This window comes from Ammodytes marinus (genome assembly GCF_949987685.1).
Source record: "Ammodytes marinus genome assembly, chromosome: 12".
NCBI classification, from domain to species: domain Eukaryota; kingdom Metazoa; phylum Chordata; class Actinopteri; order Uranoscopiformes; family Ammodytidae; genus Ammodytes; species Ammodytes marinus.
In genome coordinates, this window is record NC_137216.1 from 22,538,128 (window position 1) to 22,561,673 (window position 23,546).

Sequence of the window (23,546 nt, forward strand, 5' to 3'; positions counted from 1 at the left end):
ATGGTGCACACAAGGAACATAAACAATAACATATAGGCATTCCAAACAATATAAACTGGGCAATACAATATAATAGGGAGTCATTGTATTACTTGCTAATGTGTTTGAGAATTTATACCAGCAAAGTAGGCTACAGAGCGAATTATGTCCTCCTATCTGCATTGTGTTGTGTGCACTGTACCCAATGGGAACTTGTTTTGCCCCATTCTGACCACTACAAGTTAGCCTGGTCCAACCAGACCTCATTAATTGAAGTGAGCGGAAGTAGGTAGGCGGGCGGAGCCAGGCTAACTACAAGTCAGAATAGCATTAAAAATCCTCTGCAATCTATCCATTTCCTGATCTTTACACTCAGCCCATTACCTACTGCCTTTTTCAAGAATACAAATATCAAACACAAAGCAACTCTTTTTGTTACATTTATTTATTGATACAGCAGCAAGAACATCAGGCCTGCTCAGCCCCTGAAGAGAGGTTTATGAGTCAGGCCTTCAAACACTACAGTACATAAATAAAGGCATTTCTCACAGAAAGAGCATGTTGACTTACAACAACAAAAACATTTCATAACATATATTTCTCCATTACCTTCAGGCTAGTATAGCAATAGCAGTTGTTCTAGTCTTTCGAGTTGCACCTGTTTTGTTTTTCATGTTAAGTCAAAATGCCTGCTGTGAAAAAGGCGTAAATGTGCGTCATTAGGAGCTGGACACTGACTAGACAATGTTATTTTTTTATTGCAGTCCATAAGGGTTCAGGATAGATCATTATTGTCCTGTAATGCAAACATACAAAAGTTGAAAAGATGTGATTCTCAATTGAACAGACTCCAAAGTGTCCAGCTTTAACGTCGTCAGGAGGAGGGGCCACATTTCTGCACAGCTGTCTCTGAGGACGTCCCAGAGTCAGCTGCTACAACGACACCATCATCGGGTCCGGGCATCAATGCAGCAGCCGTGCTGTTTCCTCCCGCTTTCATTCCAGCTAAATAGCAACAAAAAAATTAAAACTGTGTAAGCCAATGACATGTAGACCTACCGTATAATGGTCCATCATAAGCCTACGTACACACTACCATCTAATACCCCTAATCTCATGGACAGTCTGCAAGTCATTATGTTACGACACATTGCTGGCTGTCCTTAAATAGCAGCAGGGATTATAAAGTAAACGGTGAGAGTCAACAACGGTAGGATTAGCTATTTTCATCTAGTCTTTGCACTCTTGACCTCCTCGTTTTATTTTTTCATTGCAGAAGGTGCAGCAATGCGTGTTGTCACATTCTTACCAATAGCACTACATGGTGTTACTATGGGCTTTTCCAGCAGCTCCCCCTGAGTGATGGAAGCCCGGATCTTCCTCACCACATAGATGCTAGCTGGGATGTGAAACAAAAAAAATATTAGTAGATATACTGTATGAATTATTATCATGAAGGGTTTTTCCATATGCAGGATATCTTCAAATATTCGACTTTGATAGACATGTGACAGAGTTCCCACACCGTCTTAAACAATACATTCAAGGACATTCCAGGCCCAAGTCACTGAAAACGAGGACGCATGCTTTGAGACACAAATCACGGTGTATTACTGTTACAACACTGAGGATTTTTAAAATGAAGACTAGCAGTTTTACAGAAGTTGATGGATGACATCATTCGACTTCAATCACAATATGAAAACAAAGCCATGTTATTTGCATAGATAGATAGATAGATAGATAGATAGATAGATAGATAGATAGATAGATAGATAGATAGATAGATAGATAGATAGATAGATAGATAGATAGATAGATAGATAGATAGATAGATAGATAATCAATGGATTAACATTTTCTATTCGGCGTCTGAAAAATATATTCTACCCAGTGTTGCACCGAAAGCTGTGACCTGTCAGAATGTGTGACCCTAGAGGGCGCTGTTCTTATTTCTTAACTGATTTCAATAGACTGTAGGCATATAACAACCCAGTCTCACAGTGAAATGTTTTAATAATTATGTTGGTCCACAGCTGAAAACATAGTTTCACAAAAACAGCCCTGCAATTGAGAGATTGTTAAGTTGTTTGCTTCCAATTTTAAATGATTGCACAGTGGAAAAGGTATAGCCTACACATTTCACTGTGATGGGTAACTAGGTTGGTTATTCACCTTTAAAAAAACACCTAAAACAATCTGACCATTTCAGTGCCAATTTTGAGAAACTTATACGATTTGCGCAATGGACCAACGTTTTTACATAGTTTATATTTCACTATGAGACTGGGTTAATAAGAACAGCGCCCTCTAGGGTCACACATTCTGACAGGTCACAGCTTTCGGTGCAACACCCGGCTCAACCTCGGTGCGGAAAACAATAACACCATGGCTATCTCTCCTCGGGTTGAGCGTGATAAACGAAGGTTTTGAAATACAAAAAAAAAACATACATCTTACCTTTTATTAGCAGTCAGACCATGGTTGGTTCCTGGTTTTTACTCTACAGGTGAGAGATAATCTCGTCCGTATCAGGTAAACGCTCCTCTCTGCACTGGTTTATATGGATTATTACCCAACTATTACAAAAGCACGTCGATGCGGAAGTTATATACCAGCGGTCCAACCTGCACACTGATTGGCTGAGTATTTACGCAATATAGTACATAACGTAATGAGGTAATGCGGATAGACTCTACTCGACTCGGGACATTTCCACAGAAAAGAGGATTGATATTTCTTTAAATGTCCATAGGATTGATCAGCCTGCACAAATATCCTACAGGTATCGTCTCATAATGTTTGCTGGTTATAAAGCTCCAGATATAATAGTAATAATAATTAATTATTCAAATATTTTTTGATATATTTTCGTTCCAATGCAATCGCAAATATTATAAAACAAAGATAAAGAATGAATAAAATAATAAAAGCTAAAGGGATTTTAAAAATGTATGCATATTTTTTACAATCTTGGAGAGTAGAAGTGACAATCCAGGGATGTCTAAATATTCAGATAAATGTCACATGCATTTTAGAGCCTTTTGTTTTCAGAATCTGTTAAAAGGTGAGGACAGTGCAGTGGTGGAACTGTAGAAGAAGTACTCAGATCATCTACTCAAGTAAAAGTACTAATACCAAGTTAGTACCAAGGCAAAGTGAACTTATGCAGTGATATTTTTAAGAAAATAAAGTAGAGATTTTTTCCCCCTCCCTCTGAAATTAAACACTACATTTTAAGTGTATGTACAGTATTAACAAACACAAATCAGGAATAGATCCATGAAATAATTTATTATAGGGCATTTTATAGCAATTTACAGAGCTTCATTTAACCTTAACCAATCCTTACAACCAACATCATGATCAAGTATTTATTCAATCCAATATGCGTAACCATCTGGAATTAAAGCAGGGATAAACCTACATATAATAAACAGCGCATTTATTTTCACAAATAAGACTACAGCAGTTTGTCAAATAGTTGCATTTGTATATTCAATATATACACATAGATTTAATTTAACTTAAAACAGTTTCACACAGCAAGACAAGCACAACTTCACACAGAAACCACACAGATCTCAATCTTTCATAACATCACAATGTTTGTTTTTTACAACAGCAAAAAAGTACAACTGCAATCACCAGGGGAAACACAGGAAATGTAGTTAGTGAGGAGTTAAAGTCAAAAGGAATGATGTGAGGTTGAAGGGAGGAATTTGTTCAGTTCATACACCAGTGGAGAGCAATATTAAACCGCTTCATGTGGACAAATTGAATAACCACACATGTCATTTTGATAGATTTTGTCCGTTTATCGTGCCGGTGTCGTAAACAAAGAGCTGACCCACTTCCTCCCATCAAGTTTTCACACTTATTTTTTTCCACTAAACAAGACCTCACACTAAACACAAACATTCACTAGGGGGACCTAAGAGCTGGAGTGTCAGGACTTAGTCCATCCTGATCTTCTGATTGGTCATCCTGTAGATGATGCTGTCATATCCCGGGTCCATGTTCCACAGGTTGTAGGCGACGGCGATGACGGCGAGGGCCAGAGCAATCATCAGCCACAGCACAATGTTGAAGATCACAGCGTACTGGAAGTTGTACTTGTAGGCCAAGTTGTAAGGGCTGCCAGGGTTGCTCTGCAAAAAAAATAAAAAGATAAATGAGTAAACATCTAAATCCGGAAAGGCTTAATGCAGTAGTAAGAGTTTTTGTTTAAATGGTGTTTGACCTCCATCACTTTGCACACACGGAGGACCCAACAGGATACGAGGGTGACACAAGGAGGGCAACATCGTTTAAGATGCATTAACAGGACTATAAGGGCTGTTACTGCAGGAACCCCATTCCCATTACCCATTTTTATTAGAGAGGATGATCAAAGCATTCTTTGGTTCCAGACCTAAGTCATAAAAAACTGGACTGGAACTAGGTTAATGCCTCACACACGGGGTTAAAAGCAGTCCCACTATAAATATTAATAGCGTCAGGTTTGATTTTTAGTTAGGCGCCAGACTTCACCCTTTGATAGCGACACCACAACACTAGACACATATATTGTACCTGATCAGACAAAATTGTACTTTAATTATATTATATTCAAGAGGTTTATTTGTAACTTTTATTTCACCATGTGGCATTACTTAGAAAAGCACAAGTGAAACAAATGACCCAGGAAGCAATGCAACTGATGTTAACAGTTACACTGGTGCTGTTATGTGTTTTAACCGTGATACATAGGGGCAAGGGGCTTATAAAACTCCTGAGTTTAAATAAAGTATATGATGAAAACAAAACTTGCCTCTATGATTGCAAACAGAGGCAAGAGAAAAGGACAGCACACATATGGAACGATATCCAAATGTGTCAAAACATACGGAACACTCATTTGGCAGTTTATTAGGTACACTTCAAGAATGCATTCTAATCAGCCCTTACCTGTGTACTACTACTAATACTGTGTTGAAATTGTTTCAGAAAGGTGTTTGACTCAACTTAATTTTGCAGGAATTATTTGGCACTATACTAAAAAGTGTTTCTAATAATTAGCTGACTCAATTTATAATGCATTACAATTGATAATGTAGGTCTGAATAAGAGTATAGTATTTCTGTTGGGACACTTGAGTAACTGTTAACAGGTAGCTCTGCCTTTTTGACTTACAATCTGCTTCGATTCCAGGATGGAACGAGACTTTCTGGTCAAAGGAGCCTCGAACTTCTTGACTGTAACAACCTCCACCACAGCGTTGTTGCCATAGAGACTGTACACATCCTCTCCAAACTACAAAAAAACAGACGCAAGTAGGATTATTAATAGCATTTTTTTTGTTTTTTTAAATGAAGAAATTAGAAGTAAGGCCTATTTAGACTTTCTTCTTACTTTCTGCAGAACAGTGGCAAGAATGGCAGTGGCATCGCGATACTGGGGAGAGTCTGGGCCGTAGAGCCTGCTGAGCTCCTCCAGGCCGGACAACTCCAGAGAGTACAGGTCAGGAGAGTGGTCCTTTGCCAGATGTCTGTGTCTCTGCAGCTACAAGAGAGGGCAAAACAAATACAACTGAACCACACTGCAAGGAGGACTATCTTCATTTAAAGCAGGAAAAAAAAATGAGGAAAAAATTACTTACCAGAGCTGTGATATCATGCAGGACTTGGACCTCAGAGAGGAAGAGCAAATCAGCCTAAAGATAAAAAAAAAAAACAGTGAGGAGGAGGTATTGTAAGAAAGGAAAATCAGATTACCAGTGCAGCACTCAAGGATTCAATGTTTTTTTTCTGTATACTCTTAACATATTGTGAATGCTGTGTGTTTAACTCATTGATGGGGTCAATGGGTCAAGTGCATTAATATGCATTTTTACATGCTATTTTGGTAGAAGAGTGACACAACTATTGACAAGTGTGATCTTCCAGTTCAAAAGTTTGTCTTTTACAAGGAGTAAGGCCCTATAATATGAGATATGGAAAGCCAGTACAGCCTTGTTGTGTGGGTAAGATGTTGCTGTTTTGACACTGACTTCTGCATTCCTGCTGAGGGAGTTGAGCGGCAGGGAGGCCAGCACGGAGCCGTCCTGGGACAGACGGGCACGGATCTGCTGCAGGGTGACTGGTAGGTCCTCAAACACAGCATTGGCCTTACCCAACATGTACAACCTCTGAGAGAGACAACCGACAGAGGAAAAATAGTCACACTGTATCAATAAGAGTGATGTCACAGATGGATGGTACGTCTGCCCCTATTTTCTGAGTATATTTTCCTTACCTCCTCACTGGGGGCCAGCTGCAGCACTACAGGGGTGTCCTCTGCAAACAGAGAGTGTACTGTTTCTGCGACACTATCCAACGTGAAGGGCACCGGCTGTAAGAAAGGGGGGGAACATTTTTTACAAACCACATCGCAAACTTTAGTAATATTTACAACAAGGCATTATACTGTATACCGGTCTGACTCACATTTTCCAAGGGGTAGGAGGCCTTGCTCTGAGGCAGGGCCAGGCTGTCCACTCCCCTCACCACCACCAGTACGTTAGCCCGGGGACGCTGGAACAACGGACCAGCCTGGAGGCCTGGCCAGGACAGATCCTGTAGAAATGAACACACATTGTAAATGCTAGTTTGGCATAATCATAAGCTTAAAGTTAAGAGTTGAGAAAAACAACATTGATCTCATCAGCTGTTAGGTTGGTCAGCAAAATGATTAGCAAACCGCTCATAATTTACATCCAGCATTAATGCAGTAACAATAGCATTAGTTTGTTGTGTATCTGGTGACCTGGAAAATCCAATATTCACTGTCTTTTATCTCAACCAACTCCTCTGAGAAGTATTTGGCTCTTAAGTTGCTAAATACTTCACACTTTTTTTTGTCAGAGAGGGTGAGGGTGAACCAAAGCCGTAAAGTTACAGAGTTGACAGCTAAACAACAGCTTAACGATGGTATAAAGTTCCCGAAAGCTGTTGGGAAATGCAGGTTCAGGCTGTAGGTGTAATCACTGTGAGCAAATGCTTTCACATCGTACAACTGTTTTCACGTCGCTATTATAAAAATGTGATAGCCACTTTAAGAAACTAGGCTAAAAGTGTGAAGCATTAAATAACCAAGCACCTCTTGAACAGAGAAGCCCATGGTTAAAGCCACCAGGTCGGGGATCTTCTCTCCAGACACAGGCCAGTCTCCTTTCTGGAAAGACACAAAGTCTGGAGCCTGCAGCACCGTTAAGCTGTCGCCATGGACACCTGGGAGAAAAATGAGAGACTTGTCAATGAATCAATGAAAAAATAAATTAAAAAAAGATACACAGCATTGTTTTTCTAGGACTTCAATTTGCACTCATGTGTTAACTGTACGCTATGGTAAATACCAGCTCTCTTCAGCTGACAGACTTCACAGGTCAAAGTAAAGACGGTGGTTCCTGCAGCTAAAGCCAAGTTAGATGTTGTATTTTATTTTTTCTTAATGACACTCAGTATGAAAATCAAGACATTTCATATTACAGTAACCAAATTTGTAAATGCAAAGTGATAAAAATAATCAATAAAATACTTTTGAAATATTATTTCAGATTGACCTATGCAAGGCTTTGTAGAGTGGCTTTATGAATCTGCAGGAACCCTTACAAATGGAGGAGACAAACTCGTGACAGAGAGCCGATGATGAATTATCAAGAGGAACTACCAGTGTACAGCGAGTCACATGACGGGGCACTCTTTAGATACTAGCCCCTCATCTAGGCGGAAGCAAATATATACATACATTTTCCTTGATTTTTAAATGACCACGAACAATTAGTGGACCCCTCCAGCGAGAAAACAACACATTTTTAATCCTCAGTGCGATCTATTTAAATGCCTTGTGCTAGCAACCAGCTAATATTAAGCTACTCAGTTTCACACAGAGCTTGTATGTGGTCGCAGCTTATCCAATACTAAAAGTAAAGCAACATTACCCCACACATTCACATCAATTTACGTAAAATTGGTATTACGCCTCGTAATATTTGATCAAGAAGGTAAAAGGGGAAACAAACGATGCTAACGATATCTAAAGCTAGGTTTGCGTTATCATTTAGAAAATACGGTGGCCACGTAACCCTATCATGTTGATTTGTAAAAAGAAGGGAATTGTGACTATCTACCGGCGAACATGTCTTACCGGTTGTGATAAGGAAGCACAGGAGAAACGCAGCGGAGAAAACAGCATCCATCCTTCTGCAGTTTGTCAGCGACATCTTTCTCCTTGGCACAGCACAGATCAGCTGACCTGACGTCACGGGACCGCAAAGAACGCTGGGACACAAAAATAAATAAATCAAATTGAATAAATTAGAATTAATAAATACTTGAAAAATAAAATAACGACAATAAAAAACAATGTCTGACAAAAATATATATAATTAATAAATACATAATACATTTAATTACGTTTTAATAAAAATATCTGACACTACACTACACAGTTTACTGACAAGTAGGCCTTACTTTGCACAGAAAACATACATTATATCCAAGTTACTAACAAGTAAACAGGACGATAAATAAATACCAAAAAATAGATTTGTAGGCTAATTATTAAATACATAATAATATAATATAAAATACCCTCTTGGATGACTCGATGGTGGCCCAACATGCAGTAAATGTGATCCTGTCCTCTATGAGGCCCCTCCAGGAGAAAAACAAACTTGTTGAAGTGCCCCAATGAGTCCCCTCAAAATGGAGAAAACAGAATGTAGTGCACTAGTGGCTGGCCCAATGTGACAGAATGTGATGCTGTCCTCCAGGGGCCCCTCCAGTGGAAACACAAACTTGATGAAGTGCACTAATGAGTGCCCTTCTGGTGGTGAAAACGTGAAACAGCGGCTCAACACACAATAGGCTCGTTCGACCTAACTTTCAGCTCGTCTGGAAAGTAGACGAGAGTAGCCGAGTGCAGTCGGGGGAGTGACGAAAATGCCTGACTGAAGCCGGACAGCTCCGAGTCGGAAGTAGCGTCCTTGTTGCGGATGCAGTTCGTTTTCTAGTTTTATTTTGAAGGCCTATTAGAAACATATTCGCAGGAGAGTCACACATGCTACAACCGATTAGAAGCAGAACACAACACAAAGACGAGTAAACACTTTAAAAGCGAGGGGCATTTTCAAAACAAGAAACGAGATAAGCTAATATCCCCATTCCCCACACATCTTTATCTTTCTTGTTACTTTACTAGAACACCTACTTTTAAGTGATAAAGAATAATTTACAAGAATAATTTACAAATCCAAATAAAGGAGGTTTAGTATTTCTCCCTTCACATAACGAATATGATCGGCCTAAATAAAGAAGGTCTAAGAAAAGATCCCTTATTATTATTGTAGAGATGGATATGATGAACTGTATTATGATGTGTAACAAACAAACTACTTGTTGTAGTTTTGGTCTGGCTTTGCGACACTACATGTAAAATACAATTCCCAGACCATTTAGATCACTTGAAATAAGCCTATGATTTAATCTTAATGGTATAAAAATCACTTCACCAAGATCTTATGTGACTCAAGTTTGTGTTCACTTTTAAATATATCTATACAGGAGAGTTACACATCCAAATTATTTCTATGTCAAGGGTTCAGAGGTTTAACTCTGATTAAGTACATTTCTGCTTAAATGCATATTGTGGCGGCCTAATGATTAAACATAAATTAAAATCAAAAAGAATGGATCGTAATTTAATTTTGAGCGGTGATGTCAGACTTTTGCCTAACCAATTGGGGAAACGCATCAAAGGCACGAGGTTTAAACTCCCAATTAGCGCTCAGCTCCGCCTGTCAGCAAGACGTTTCCCATCAGACATTTCGCTCCCGCAGCCCGTGGGGAGCAACTGCAGCGACTTGCTCCAGTGTCTGTGTCCGTCTTGATACCGCGGGACTTCAAAGTCTCAAGCAGCCGAGCCGCAGCCAGCCACGGGTGCAAGTGGGACAAAAAGTCTAACCATAATGCAGTGCGCTCAGCAAGACGAGCGTCATAATTGCGCAGGTCTTAGCAAGACGGCGACAGGTCGAACGAGCCTAATAACATGTGATGGTGCCCTCTAGGATGCCCTTTCAGTAGAAAATAGTGCGCTAATAAGTGCCCTTAAAGTGTGAAAAGGGCCCCATTTGCTTCTTTTACATTGGAGAAAATGTAAGACAGTGTCATATCGGCTCCCCTACATGCTTTAAAAAATTGTTATTTGCCTCTAAAGAAGTTATACTTCAAATCTGAGTAACATAATAATAATAATAATAATAATAATAATAATAATAATAATAATAATAATAATAATAATAATAATAATAATAATAATAATAATAATAATAATAATAATAATAATAATAATAAACCTTCACCCCCTCAGACAGCCTCCACTGGACATAATTAGCAACACATTTTATCATTGAGTAATTGTTTTATGACATTTACTGAACAAAAGAGCAAATGTTTGTCCCATAATTGCAATTTGCTGCATTTCTCTGATTCACATGTGAGTGAGCTGCATATCTTTAGGTTTTGAATTGTTGGTTGAATGAAAAATAGTCATTTGACCTTTAAATTATTTTTGAATGTTTCTCTTTTTCTGACATGTAATGGTCTTAACAATAATATTTGATCAACAATGCAAAAAATCATTAGTGTCAGCCCTGAATGGGAGTTGTTTAAGAATTTCTTCAATGTAGTCATTTCCTTGCCTGTTCACTGATTTACACTCAAATATCTGACTTGGTCTAATATGCTTCAGGGTTTTGCAAGTTTCTCCTATGTCACATGTTTTCCAACATTTTGAGTTTAATTTCTATCTTTTAATAATTGGCCCAATAAAATCTGTTCGAACAAAACATCGAAGCAGCAACAACCTTCAATGCTAATATTTTTTTATTCACAAGCCTTATCATACAGTGACTAACCACTATCTTTATTTATGTAAATATATGTTTGGAAACAGTAGACTAAGTGAAAGCACCACATCAGACCATTTCTATACCGAGGCTCAAGTCTAGGCTTTAATATCCCTCTGATAGGATTTCAAGAAGTAGTTCAAATTCACTTTTGGCAGTGATAAGGTTAAAAAAAACTGTTTATTCAGTGATTGGAGTGGTACCCTGAAGAAAGCCTAAAATAAATGTTCAAAACAGCTTTCATTATGACTGAAAATAGTGTTTTAGTAAGATATTTTGTGGACCAGAGTAGCTGAGAGACATATCGGCACACATTTCTTGACATTTTTACAGACTAAGATTTTGAAATATCACATTCACAAAAAATGTCTTCAGCAAGCACTTTAAGAATGCAGAAAATCTCAGTGAACCGCACGCTGACAACCAAATGAAGCAGCACAACTAAAAACGATTTATTCTGGCTCATTTTCCTGACAGCCTTTCCAAGGAGTGTGTGTGATGACTGTGTAATCCTGTGTAATATGATTGCCTTTCAGAAACTTTCTGACATTTCTTTTTCACGATGTCCATTTATAAACCATAATGGCTGGTTTTTAGAGCGCTTATGTTCAGAGCAGTGCCTTTCTCTCTAAAAGGACATAATGCTGTTGAGTGAAGAGGATGAGCGTGACCCTCCTGCACCTTATGCCTCAGTATGTGACCCTCATACTTCAGTGTTTGGGCTGTGAAGCTTGGGAGTGCCAGGCTGAAGTAGATTGTTTAAATCCACATATCAATTAGCCGTCTGACAGCCTCTTGTCACTCCATGACCTTTACCTGGATCTGTGAAATAGGCTGACTCCTCTCTGCCTGAAGACAGCAGCCAATGCGCTGAATCCACTCCATGAAGCTTTGCTTCTAAGTAAATCGTTACAATCATGTTGCACATAATCTTTGATGATGATTTTAGTCAGCTCTCTCTCTCTTTCTAGAGAGCTTTTCTCAAGGGGTTTATTTATGGCCAGAGGGGCTGGATTGCCCATTTACCGTAACCTCCACTGTCAGCTTGTGTATCAACAAACCACCCCTGAATTTGGCCTGCATAGCTCTTGGCAGCCTGCCTGGGATCTCTTTGCACCCACTTTGCAGCCTTTATGCGGCTCCCCTTTACTTGACTTCAGTCATCCTTTTTGTTGAAGCTCAGCCAGACTGTCGAGCTGACACAGTGCTGCTCATTTAGTGCAGTGCCCTCTGCAGAGCCTCATGGACTGGATGAGGCTTTCCTCTACAGCAGTCATTTACAGCCACTGAAGTCCAGATCGTCAGATGTTCATTTGAGTGAAGATCAAACCTTGAGCCGTATACACACAAAGTATATTCATGATATGATGCAGACCATCGCCACTTTGAATTACTCAGCTACCAAATGTCAACCAGTGCTTCTATAACTGGAGCACAACCTGTCCCCTGGTTTTCTCAAATTAGGTTGCGGAGTGTGAGTGGGAAGGACTCAAAACCAACTACAGGGCTCAGGGTCATCAGAATGAAGACACTCAGTCAAGCTCATTTATGTTTTTTTAAATTGTTGTTGGACAACAATGGAGATCAATGGAACAGCAGGAAAAAAACAGACTACTCCATAGTTGTATCATTTCACTCTGGGATTTGGTCTTTTGGTGACATTAAGAAAAATATGGGCAGTATCCCTCAGTATCAGTAGACTTATCCTTTTAAAACTATTTTTTGATACAGTGCCAAAAGACCCAGTTATAATAATTGCAATAAAGTCAAGTTAGATGCTCTAATGGTCAAAGGCTACATTGAAATTTGACTATTTCGCAGTTGATATTGTGGATTAAGATGTACATTTTCACCAATCAATTTGTTGTATCCTGTCATATTTTGAGTGATAATGCCAATATTCAGTAGATTAAAAAGGTGTGACTAACCTGCACATGTGTTGGATTTGGTACTGAAGGCCCACGCAATTCATGATCTAATGACAGTTTTTGCACACTGGGGGGCGCTACAAGCCACAAGCTTTTCAACACAAAGGCAGCAAATGGGAGTTGCTCCATCATGACTTCAGTAAAAAACACCTACAATACAAAAATATGCCAAGAGATGGCACTATAGGACCATGTAGTTGTTCACACCTTGGAGACATACAGGAGCAGAACATGTTAATTGGTCAAGAAAATTCAATTTGACAGGGCAGCCAGCAAAAGTTCTTCTCCCAACCCAATTTATTTTTAACACAATAAAAGGCGCAGAACACTTTTCTTCTTGCAGTTTGTATATTTATTTTAAAGCAACTTATTTTGTAAAATATAAATACAAATTATGAGATATTTTAATTACAAAGTTAAAACAAAAATGAACACACCAAAAAAAATGACTTTACTGCAGTAGCCTCCCTGGTATATACAAGCTCTGTGCCGATGGGTGATATCAACATTATCTTAAAACTTTATTATACAAACAATTTTGTAGTTTCGCAAGTTAAATTACAGACTAAACAGGAAGCAAAATCTGAACATTAAAAAAATGTTACAACAGAATAGCCCCTGAGGCTCAAGCCAGCGCTAACGTCTGAAGAGAAAAAAAACACAAAAAACAAGACATCATGTGCTTCCTATAAACACAAATACCACAGTCTCAGCACTATCCTGTACAGCTACACACAGGCACAATGTGCTGCGTGCTCACGCACACTCCATCTAATCCCTGACAACACGACTACACTGTTGCCATACAAGATCTTTCAGGAGTCTTCGAGAGCAACATCCAAAAGAAAAAATCTCTTGATATATATATATATATTTATTTATTTATACATATATTAATTTATAAAAATAAGACCATTATTAAGTCTATTGAGTCACAAATTAAAGGATTCTCAGTTAACGGAGGGTAACGTTCAGCAGCCCGGTCAGCCAGTAGCAGGTCAGTCCATCTGTACAGTGCACCAGCGCTGGTCCAGAGCAGGGCCCAAGAGTGGGAGCTAAGGTTCAGGCTAAGGCATTTTATCATAACCCCTGGTTTGTTCTAAAGCAAACTACGGTCCGTGAAAATCAAGAGTCCTGTCTTAGTGGCTTCAGGGGGTCAGGACGAGCCCAACTTGGCAAAAGCCTTGATTTTGTCCTTCAGTTTGTCTCCTTGGCGATCCCAGTGATCGTCCAGACACTCCAATGTGGAGCCCAGCAGAGCGGCCAGCTCCGCGCTGTCTTCCACCAGGTCTAACAGGTCCTTGCTGTCTGGCTGGAAGCCTTCTAGCTCCTCTGGGCAGGAGAAGAGCTGAGACAGAGACGCCTGCCTGTAAAACTCTGCCTCTGCCACGGTCACCACCTCCATGTGGGGGAAGGCCTGTCGGAAACCACGAGCCGACATCCGCAGCCGGCGAAGCACGTCGGACAGCAGCAGCCAGTTTCTCGGCCTAAAAGAGGGAAAGCAACCAATTAGCAATGCAAGCTGACGAGAGGCAAAAAATTATATGCATGTATATATCAAGAAAGTCTGCTCTTGAGATCAAAGCTCACCCCTGGGAGAGGGACACCTGGATGTTGTAGCAGGGCAGCAGAGGCCGGTCAGAGAACTCAAACTCAAACACCTCCCTTTTATCATCCTCATCCCCGTCGTCAGGGCCTGGGGGGTCGGCTAGGATGTCATAGACACCGCCCTCTTCTCCGAATTCTGCCAAATTAAAAATACACATGAATAATTTTTAGTAAGCAGGCACATGACTCAGGGATGTAGAGGCATGTGTCACTCAAAGCTACAAGGCTCCGAAAATGGTTAAAACCCTTTTTTTCTTTTTAGACCTTGTAGGCATTTAAACACATGCAGTGCCATCAGTACTCACCACACACGGCGCTGCCATAGAATTCCCAATAAAGCCCCGGGTCGTCATCTGAGCGGCCCTGAAGGTCAGCAAAATAATCTATGGAGAGAGGAGAGGAGCGAAGCCTGTTATTCAAGAGATGCAGCCCCAGGGGACATGACAAGAGGCAAATACAATTGGCCTTTAAGACTGCTGCAGAAAAATGGATAAAGAGCACACGGTAAAATAGAAAAGGGAGGAGGAGGGACAGTGTCAACGGAGCACAGAGAAACAAACAGAGCAAATGTTTTGGGGGAGGAGGTGGTGGTGGTCAGGGGCCAGCGGCTGTACCACGGGGGAGGTGAGTGACTGTCTCCGCTGGGTTGGAGCTGGCTCAGTTCAGAGCGGGGCAACAGACGGCTGCCAAGAATCAAACAAGAACCGCACACAGTCGCTGAGTGTGCGTGCACAGAGTGACACACACACACACACACACACACACAAGGCTGGAAACAAACAAGCGGAGGGAGCTAGATAAGCACACACAGCGAGAGCAAAGTGTGTGTTCAGCCCGTGCACGCGCACCGACAGACACACATTGTGAGAGTGAGAGCTGGGCTGTGTGCCAGTGCTGAGGCGTGGGGCGTCTGGCGTGTGTTTGGAGGGATTAACGGCCTCCAGATGAGTGGGACCAGGTGGAGGGAGGGCAGCAATCGTTCGCTCTCGCTCATTTTCTCCAGCGCTCCGTCTCTCTTCCCTCTATCTCGCTCTCTCTCTCTCTCTCTCTTCGCTCCGTCAAATTGAGCAGCCATCGATCCACGCCATCCCAGCCACGCTCTTTTTTTTCTAAATTCAGCACCATCTCTCACAGCCGTCTAACGTATAAATCTCCCCCATGCACCACCAAACTAATTCAGCCAACCGCAAATTTACACCTGTTCATTTCCACCCTAATCCAGAGTATTTTTTTTCTTTCTACCACGTCTCCTCTGCTCTCAGATAATCTGTTCCAACTGGTTATATGCTCATGTAATATCAAGCAGCTGGCTCCGGTTTACACTCCGTCTTTACCTAATAAACATTCATACGAGCCCTCGGAACACACACACAAGCCCCGAACTGAAGCGTGGCAGCCGCGTGAAAAAGACACTCAAAACACGCACACACACAAAAGCAGAGTCTCCAGCCAGAGCGAAGCCCATTTCCGCACGTACACTGAGCAAACACAGTTGGCCGTTGCTAAGTAACCAGATAGAGGAGCTCAGAGGCGGCAGCAGCACGCACCCCGGCGGGCTGAGGCTCCCTGTCTAACAGGTGGTCGAGGGAGGGGGAGAGCAGAGGGGGGCTGGAGGGAAAATGGGATGACAGAGACGGACGTGTCTCGTGGCGGCGGTTGGGAGGTGGACGTTTGAGGATTTACAGAGGCTAGTGCCAACAGGTTGCACACAGAGGTCAGAGCATTAAAAACAGCAGCAAATAGCGAATGAGCCAAAACAGTGGGGCATTTGGGAACTGAATCCTTAACAATTTACCCTTACCCCCAACATGATTTCCATTCCCCCCCCCCCCCCCCAAAAAGTTTCATCTTCTTGGGTTTAAAGGAATCCCTTTTGTAGTATTTGGGCTTTCATGATTTTTGGTCAAAAAGTAAATTAAAATTCAAGACTGCACTACATATGCACTAGAGATTGAAGATGTTGCACTCATTTTCAAAAACAGTTAAAAAGGGCAAAACATTTGAGAATTGAACTGTCAATTCAATCCGGGTCTTTGATCCCATAAAGAAAACCAAGGTGTCATCTGAATTTTTGCATCCTAACATTCAGTTACAGATTTTAAATAAAACATTTTCATACCATTTGGGACTTTCCTGTCTCATCCATAAAATATGCGTGTGCGTGCTGTGTCTGCAACCTTGAATGTTGATCATCTTAATTCATTGATAATTAACTATCTTTTTCTGAAGTCCTAATAACCCCAAATCCTCGCTTTCCTTGTAGCCAGAAAATGGCATTCGACTTTAATTGATCAAACCAGCCCAATTCAGGTTGTGAATCTTAATGAGCCTGAGGAGTGAAAGGTTGGAAAAGAGACTGTCTGCATTAGTTATGTGTGCTCTGAAAATGTACGGATTTATAGTCTTGGCTGGGAAATGATCCACAGGGAGGCAGGTTAAGTATGTCGACTATAACTAGTATCTGTATTTCTTAATTCCTGCCTCAAAAATGAAATACAAATAAAAAGCCAGCAGGGATCTTACCAGTGAGGAAGCGCTCCATGCCGTCGCTGTGGGTCATTTTCAGCAGACCGCGGCCAGAATAAGTGGCAAGAGTGGGGTCTGCGCCGTATGACAGCAGGATTCTCACCACATCCAGGTGGTCATTCTCAACAGCGTCGTGAATCGGCCTATAAACGCGCACACACACAAAAAAAAACAAATGGAGCATTAGTTTTAACTAACCAAACAGGAACGGCACCAACATCACATGTATCACTGTGAACGTATACTGTAGTGTGATACTGTGATTATTATAGTTATAGTGTGTCAAATTAAAATGTTCCCAGAAAACCGCTTCTGTGTATAGCAAGGAATGTGTAGTCATTCCTGCACGTCCATAATATCTCTTACTTATGGGCATCAACATTTTGAGGTTGATAGTTTTAATGGCAGCGTTCTGATATTTCAGTAAGACCTAAGAACGCACTTGTGTGCCATAAAATATTAAACCCCCGACCTAGTGGGACGTGGAGTAAAAGGCAATTTATAGATTCACATAAGCTGCTGCACAATGCACTTTTAAAGACCTGTGCACAGTTTCCTGGAACAGACCCCCTACTGTAAATTTTAATAACCCAGCAATGAAAGCACTAGCCTTTAGCATTTAAAAACTACAGCTAATCTGTCAAACCACTGCTGTTGCCAAGCAAAATATTAAAGTCAATCCCACAACTTCTGTTATGAGCAAAACTCAAGTAATTTAATTGATGACTAAGCACTGGCTTGCCTTTTGAGGGCATGGAGGGAAAAAAGCAGCGATCATATTTTTTCATTGTGCATGAGGGACGTGTTTATACAAGCCGAACCTTCTGTGGTTATGTGTGCATATGAATGAGTGCGTTAAATTACCTGGTGCCGTCCTGCGCGCTGCAGTTGATGTCGGCCCCATAATCCAGCAGGTGTTGGACTATGGTGAGCCAGCCTCGGGCGCACGCCTCGTGGAGAGCACAATAGCCGGCGTAGTCTCTGTGATTCACCTCACACACTCGGTTCTCCAGACAGTACAGCACCACCTCCTAAAGAAAAGCCAAGCACAGACAGAGAGCAAGGGTTTAGAGTGTGAGGAGGACTGTGTGTGTGTGTGTGTGTGTGTGTGTGTGTGTGTGTGTGTGTGTGTGTGTGTGTGTGTGTGTGTGTGTGTGTGTCTGTGTGTATTGATTTATGTGTGGCGACAACCCAAGCTACACAGGGCCGAGCGCACGAGTGAGACGGAGCAGACACATACGCAAACAGTCCTTCCCTTTTACAGTTCCTGTGGGAGAGGGATTAGGGGAAAGGAGGAACTGAGTGCGTTCCTGTGCCGGACAAACACACGCACACACACACACTAGCACAAACGCCCCATAATACCAGGGCTGGCGCCAAAACACATCGGAGGAGACTAAGTGTGACTCAACTGTACTTAGCCTGCCAGTTTCTGTGTGTGCTCGTAGCAGAGAGTGTGTGTGAGCGTCTGTGTGCAACGGTTGGGCCTGGATGCCACTGTGGCAGCCAGTTACAACGGTTGGGCTCTGTACACAGCGCAATGGAAGCGGTACAAAGAGATTTGATCGAGGCGCACAAGAGCTGGAAGCCATTTCTCTGGTCTAGGGCTGTGACAGTTGGGCGTCCAGCACTAAGTAGTCAGACTGGTTTTTATTGGACCGGAGCAGCGTGTCTGCTGCATCTGAACAGAGCAGACAGAGCCATAGAGAGCAGACCACCACCAGTGTGTTGATATGTCAAGAGTCACACAAGTGTGTTTAAACACTGCGGGTGTGTGTTTGTGTCTGTGTGGATCATGGGCAACTTAAGTGAGGGAGAGGGCGGATGTATTGGCAGAAAATTTAAAAAACAAACGGAAAATACATAATTTTTATAAACATTATCACACACACACACACACACACACACACACACACACACACACACACACACACACACACACACAGTCCTACTAACAGCCCTGTGCCAAGGGGAGGAAAGCTGCTCATCTGAACCTGGGGAATGACTCCAAACTTCCATTTCTATGCTAATTCTAGCCCACCGTAGAGTCCAAGTGTTTATCTCACACACGCTCTCTCTCTCTTTCAGCAGGGCGAATGGAGGGTGGAAGAGGGAAAGGCAGGCAGGCAGGCAACGGGAGGGAAAACAGACTGACAGAAGGATGAGAAAGAGGGCTGGAGAGGGGCGGAAGAACGGGAGAAGCAAGAGGAGGCAACACCCCAACAGATGACAGACGAATGAATCCGCGGATGAAATCTGCTGGGGCTGTCCTCTGGGCTGCAGCTGATAATAACAAGAGTGGAAAGGGTGGGTGGTGGTAGTGTGAAGTGCAGGGTTGGGGAGGGGGAGGGGGGGGGGCGGGTAGTGAGAAGAGTGAACAGTCAGGACGACCGAGCCAACGGTGGAAAAAGCATGGCAGGGTCGAGAGAAAAGAAGTGAGCAAGTGTGAGCAAGAAAAAGTGCGAGAGAAAGAAGGAGAGAGAAAAAGAAAAGAGGGAGGACAGGGGGGGGGGGGAGAGGGTCAACGCGAAAACTGGTTTTCACTCGCTGCCAACACTCGGTTTGCCTGCTGGAGAGAGATTCAGGAGCGCTGTGCCGAAGCTCCCCTCTGGGGGATTCCACTCTCGCTCCGTGTGTGTGCATGCGTGTGTCTGCCTGTGTGAGTGAATGAGAGCAAGTGTTAGAGAGACTGACGGGTAGGGAGTGTTGATATGCAGCCTGCTTTTGTGTGTGTGTGTGTGTGTGTGTGTGTGTGTGTGTGTGTGTGTGTGTGTGTGTGTGTGTGTGTGTGTGTGTGTGTGTGTGTGTGTGTGTGTGTGTGTGTGTGTGTGTGTGTGTGTGTGTGTGTGTGTGTGTGTGTGTGTGTGTGTGTGTGTGTATTATTTCTGCTGCTGACAAGCAAGTGCGCGCGTGTGTGTATATGTGTGGCTGTGGAGGCGGCGTAGCACTAAACCTCAGAAGCCGTGTTTAATATCGCTGGGAGAGAGCGAGGAGCTTAGCGCGAGAGCCCCGGCTTCCCGCCACACACAAACACACACACACACACACACACACACACACACACACACTCCTCCGCAGTAAAATGAGACACCACAGTCCTCACTCCCTCCCTCCCCTCTCATTCTTTCCCTCCGTCCTCTAATCTCCTTCTCTAGAATGCTTCCCCGCGCTCGCCTGCAATCAATGCATCACTCAGACATTTAACCCCTTGCAGAGCTGCCTTGTATGCTCCTCACATACAACAGATGTGTGTGTGAGTGTGTGTGTTTGCTGGGGGGGGGGGGGGGGGGGGGTATATCGTATATGAATGCGCATTATAAGTAGCAGCAGGTGACGCATGAGTGGCTTTCCCTGTGCGATTAACGGTCCAAGCAGTGAAGTTGCTGAGTGCCTAGACAAGTGAAACGTGTGTATGTGTGTGTAGAAGGGCCAGCCACCATGACTGTGCTGGGGTAACATATCCTCTGATGATCCCAGATAGAGTTAATAAATCACATACTGACGCACACACACGCTATTAGCTAATGGAAGAATAAAAACAAAAATAAGAAATAAATAAATTTTTACTCATTTGTACACAATAAATATCTCCAGCCTCAACCAATAACCGGTTGTGCATATTAACGCTTATTAGCAACAAAACAGAACATTTATTAAATGTATGGCTGCCTGTTCAAAAAAAGGTGACATAGCAAACCTAAAATTTCTTAGCAAATGGTTGTTGCTGCTTGTAGTTGCTAAAAACGTGTGAATAGTGACTTTAGCTGACCGCAAAGACGGTAGGCTAACCGCTAAAACACTACAAACCATGGAAGCTAGCTTTTTGCTAACATGTCGGCAGCGGCCAGCCAAATAGCCCATTAAGCTATTTCAAATGCTAGCTAGCTCAGTCGCGAACTGGAAAAGAAAAGTTAAAATGGTCAATTTTCCACTGTATCCTGACTGACGGCAGAACATGAAGCATTTCTACAGTGGAGATCTGGCAGAGCAAAAAAGTGTATAATAGAAATGGGTTGATAGGAAAGCTTCTATTTATGACTCATGTCAAATTTTAAGTCAGAGTTCACCGAAGTTGAACCTGAAAAGTCAGCCTTGATTAACTGAACTTTGCCTCCACAAGCAAATCGAATAATTGCCACATTTTCTGCCCAACATTTTGCCATCATAGATTCTGTTCTGACTGGGCACTTAAAATGCATTCTTGTCTTGTTGCTTGGCTCATGCATGGATTGGAGAAGGAAAACCACTGATTCATGCGAGGAGAATAAATGACAGATTGCACCTTTATCTGAGCTTTCAATGGGCAGAGCTGAGGGGCCCTGGCACGAGGGGGAGAGGGATGAAGACATCCGCAGCATCTCTCCTCATTACCATTTCAAATGCTCAGAGAGCAAGGCAGACGAGGAGAGAGAGAGAATAAAAGGAGAGCGAGGGAGGGAGGAAAGAGAGTGGGCTTTCGTGTGCAGAGGCACGGATCGCAAACCTAAACGAACATGAAATATGCACTGTGTCGGCCGGGCATCGGGGATGGCACAGAAGAGTGTGCGTGTGTTAAATTGTATGTGTGCATGGCATGTTTCAGAGTCCTGCATGTACAGGTCTGTAAACGAAAGGATGCCAGTGCTGTGCATGTGCTTACAGGGTAACAACCGGTGTTTCACTTTGTGTGTGTCTTTGTAGTGAGCATGATTGCTGTGTGTGTGTGAACGTGCAATCAAGTGATTCTGAATTTGCATGTGGAGTGCTGGGTGCGAGTACAGAGTCGTCAGTCCGTGCAGCATATGGAGAAGAACACGTCACGATGCCTGTGCATGTGCTTATTGGGTCATAACGAGTATGTGTGTGCACCTGTAATCAGCATGTGGGTGCATCCGTCTCACAGGCCCTCATATCTCTCTGCCTGTGTATGATAAGCCCAGAGCTTGCGGCGCTAAAACACCAGCATGAGACAAGCGCTCTGTGCGTCTACAGGCTTGTATGCAAGAGTGTGAGGCAGCATGCATAAATTGGTGTGTCTCTCTGTGCAGGTCTGTGCGTGTGTGTGTGCGTGTGTGTGTGTGTATGTGGGAGCCCCAGGGGTCTGCCCCAGGCTTATCACACACAGGCAGTGAGAGACGAGCTTCCTGAGAGAGAGAGCGAGAGAGGGAGAGAGAGAGAGAGAGAAAGGGAGGGAGGGAGAGGAAGGCGGGGGTGTTGTTTGCGCAGCGGTCAGCGCCTTGTTTGTGTAGTCTCAGGTTTTCTCCTCCCTCCTCCCTCTTTCCCTCTCCACACGCGGAGCGCAGGAGGGGAAAAATGCGAACAGGGTATGAAAAAAAGGATAGGGAGGGAAAAAAACGTTCGAGAGACGCATAAATCAGAGAGACGAGCCAGCTTCTCTCCAGCACGGCTGACTGAACCCTGCTGCTGCGCTGCACTCTGTGTATGTGCGTGCGTGCGTGTGTGAGAGAGAGAGAGAGAACGAGAGCGAGGGAGAAAAACAGCCACCGCCACTGCTAACCACAGTCACCACGGCACATTAGAGGGCCATTAGAACGCGATTATACTCCCAGTGCTTGCCTCTCATTCACACTCTTGCTCTCTTCTCCCTCTCTCTGACTCACACACATAATCACGGACAAACACACACACCTCATCATCATCATAAATGTGTACGACAAATACACACAACCATAAAGTAACCGGTTAATGAGCAACAAAAGATACCCACACCTATTTACAGTTATGTGAAGATATTTCTGCTGGTGATAAAAAAGCACACACAAACGCCAAAAGGTGAGTGAGAGAAAGATTGCACACACACACACACACACACACACACACACACACACACACACACACACACACACACACACACACACACACACACACACACACACACACACACACACACACACACACACACACACACACACACACACACACACACACACACACACACACACACACACACACACACACACACACACACACACACACACACACACACACACACACACACACACACACACTGTTGTCCAAACCACTAGAATCAATAAATCAATTTGTAAAATCTGTCAACAAGGGAGGGGAGTCACATTAAGGCTCATGGACATTGATGAGGGAGAACGAGATAACGGGCCGTCCAAGTTTTAATTAAAAGCTTTCAGAGCAGTGGGAGTTGAGGGATTCAGTAGAACGCACACCAGTTTTATTCTTCCTTGTGTGTGTGTGCGGCAAAGGACAGGATCTGGTTTGGGAGCGAACGATCGTCAGCTACACACAAAGAAAGGAAGACGAAAAAAGAAAAAAAACTTCCGATGCTAGAAAGGCAGCGAGCATCAGTCTCTGTATAATGATCCCACCGATCCCTCATGCTGTCTGCGCGCAAAACGTGCACATGTGTGTGTGTGTGTGTGTGTGTGTCTGCGCCGGCGAGTGTGAGTGTGTGTCACACTTCGCCTCACGGAAAATTAATGAGATGTGAGAGCGGAGCGAGGCATAGAGGAGGAGGGAGGGCGACTGTGTGTGTGTGTGTGTGTGTGTGTGTGTGTGTTCATGAAGGGGAGGAGGAGGAGGGGTGCCAACGACAATCTGAGTCA

At 43.0% G+C, this 23,546-nt stretch overlaps 2 protein-coding genes and 1 long non-coding RNA gene across 4 annotated transcripts in view; all 3 read right to left on the reverse strand.

The window, feature by feature from the left end:
* Nucleotides 1–406: 406 nt before the first annotated feature.
* On the reverse strand, nt 407–2,573 carry LOC307258931. Its single transcript, XR_013845142.1, has 3 exons — nt 2,440–2,573; nt 1,289–1,378; nt 407–984 (listed from the first exon to the last, which is right to left on the reverse strand). It is a non-coding gene; the product is annotated as an uncharacterized lncRNA (long non-coding RNA).
* A 685-nt stretch (nt 2,574–3,258) lies between these two features.
* Nucleotides 3,259–8,254, reverse strand: atp6ap2 (ATPase H+ transporting accessory protein 2). The gene is made up of 9 exons (XM_080038655.1): nt 8,146–8,254; nt 7,099–7,229; nt 6,447–6,575; nt 6,256–6,351; nt 6,011–6,148; nt 5,621–5,674; nt 5,374–5,523; nt 5,155–5,274; nt 3,259–4,130 (listed from the first exon to the last, which is right to left on the reverse strand). Exons 1-9 carry the CDS (start codon nt 8,219–8,221, stop codon nt 3,936–3,938), a joined length of 1,089 nt encoding a protein of 362 aa, XP_079894781.1. The 5' UTR covers nt 8,222–8,254; the 3' UTR covers nt 3,259–3,935.
* A 4,992-nt stretch (nt 8,255–13,246) lies between these two features.
* bcor (BCL6 corepressor) overlaps nt 13,247–23,546 on the reverse strand; it is a 33,551-nt gene continuing 23,251 nt past the window's right edge. For both annotated transcript variants that reach the window (XM_080037749.1, XM_080037748.1), the window contains 5 exons: nt 17,833–17,999; nt 16,966–17,111; nt 14,748–14,825; nt 14,425–14,578; nt 13,247–14,321 (listed from right to left, as the gene is read on the reverse strand). In XM_080037749.1, coding sequence (XP_079893875.1) covers nt 13,991–14,321; nt 14,425–14,578; nt 14,748–14,825; nt 16,966–17,111; nt 17,833–17,999 — 876 coding nt within the window. In that variant the 3' untranslated portion in view covers nt 13,247–13,990. The remainder of the gene's footprint in view (nt 14,322–14,424; nt 14,579–14,747; nt 14,826–16,965; nt 17,112–17,832; nt 18,000–23,546) is intronic.

What these genes read in the sequence shown, in the direction of transcription:
- atp6ap2 (XM_080038655.1), bottom strand. Translation starts at nt 8,221, where the DNA reads ATGTCGCTGACAAACTGCAGAAGGATGGATGCTGTTTTCTCCGCTGCG. An exon ending in TGGGCTTCTCTGTTCAAGAG is followed by an intron (nt 6,576 to 7,098) that starts GTGCTTGGTTAT and finishes TCATTTCTACAG; the next exon opens with GATCTGTCCTGGCCAGGCCT. An exon ending in TGCATGATATCACAGCTCTG is followed by an intron (nt 5,524 to 5,620) that starts GTAAGTAATTTT and finishes CCTCTCTTGTAG; the next exon opens with CTGCAGAGACACAGACATCT.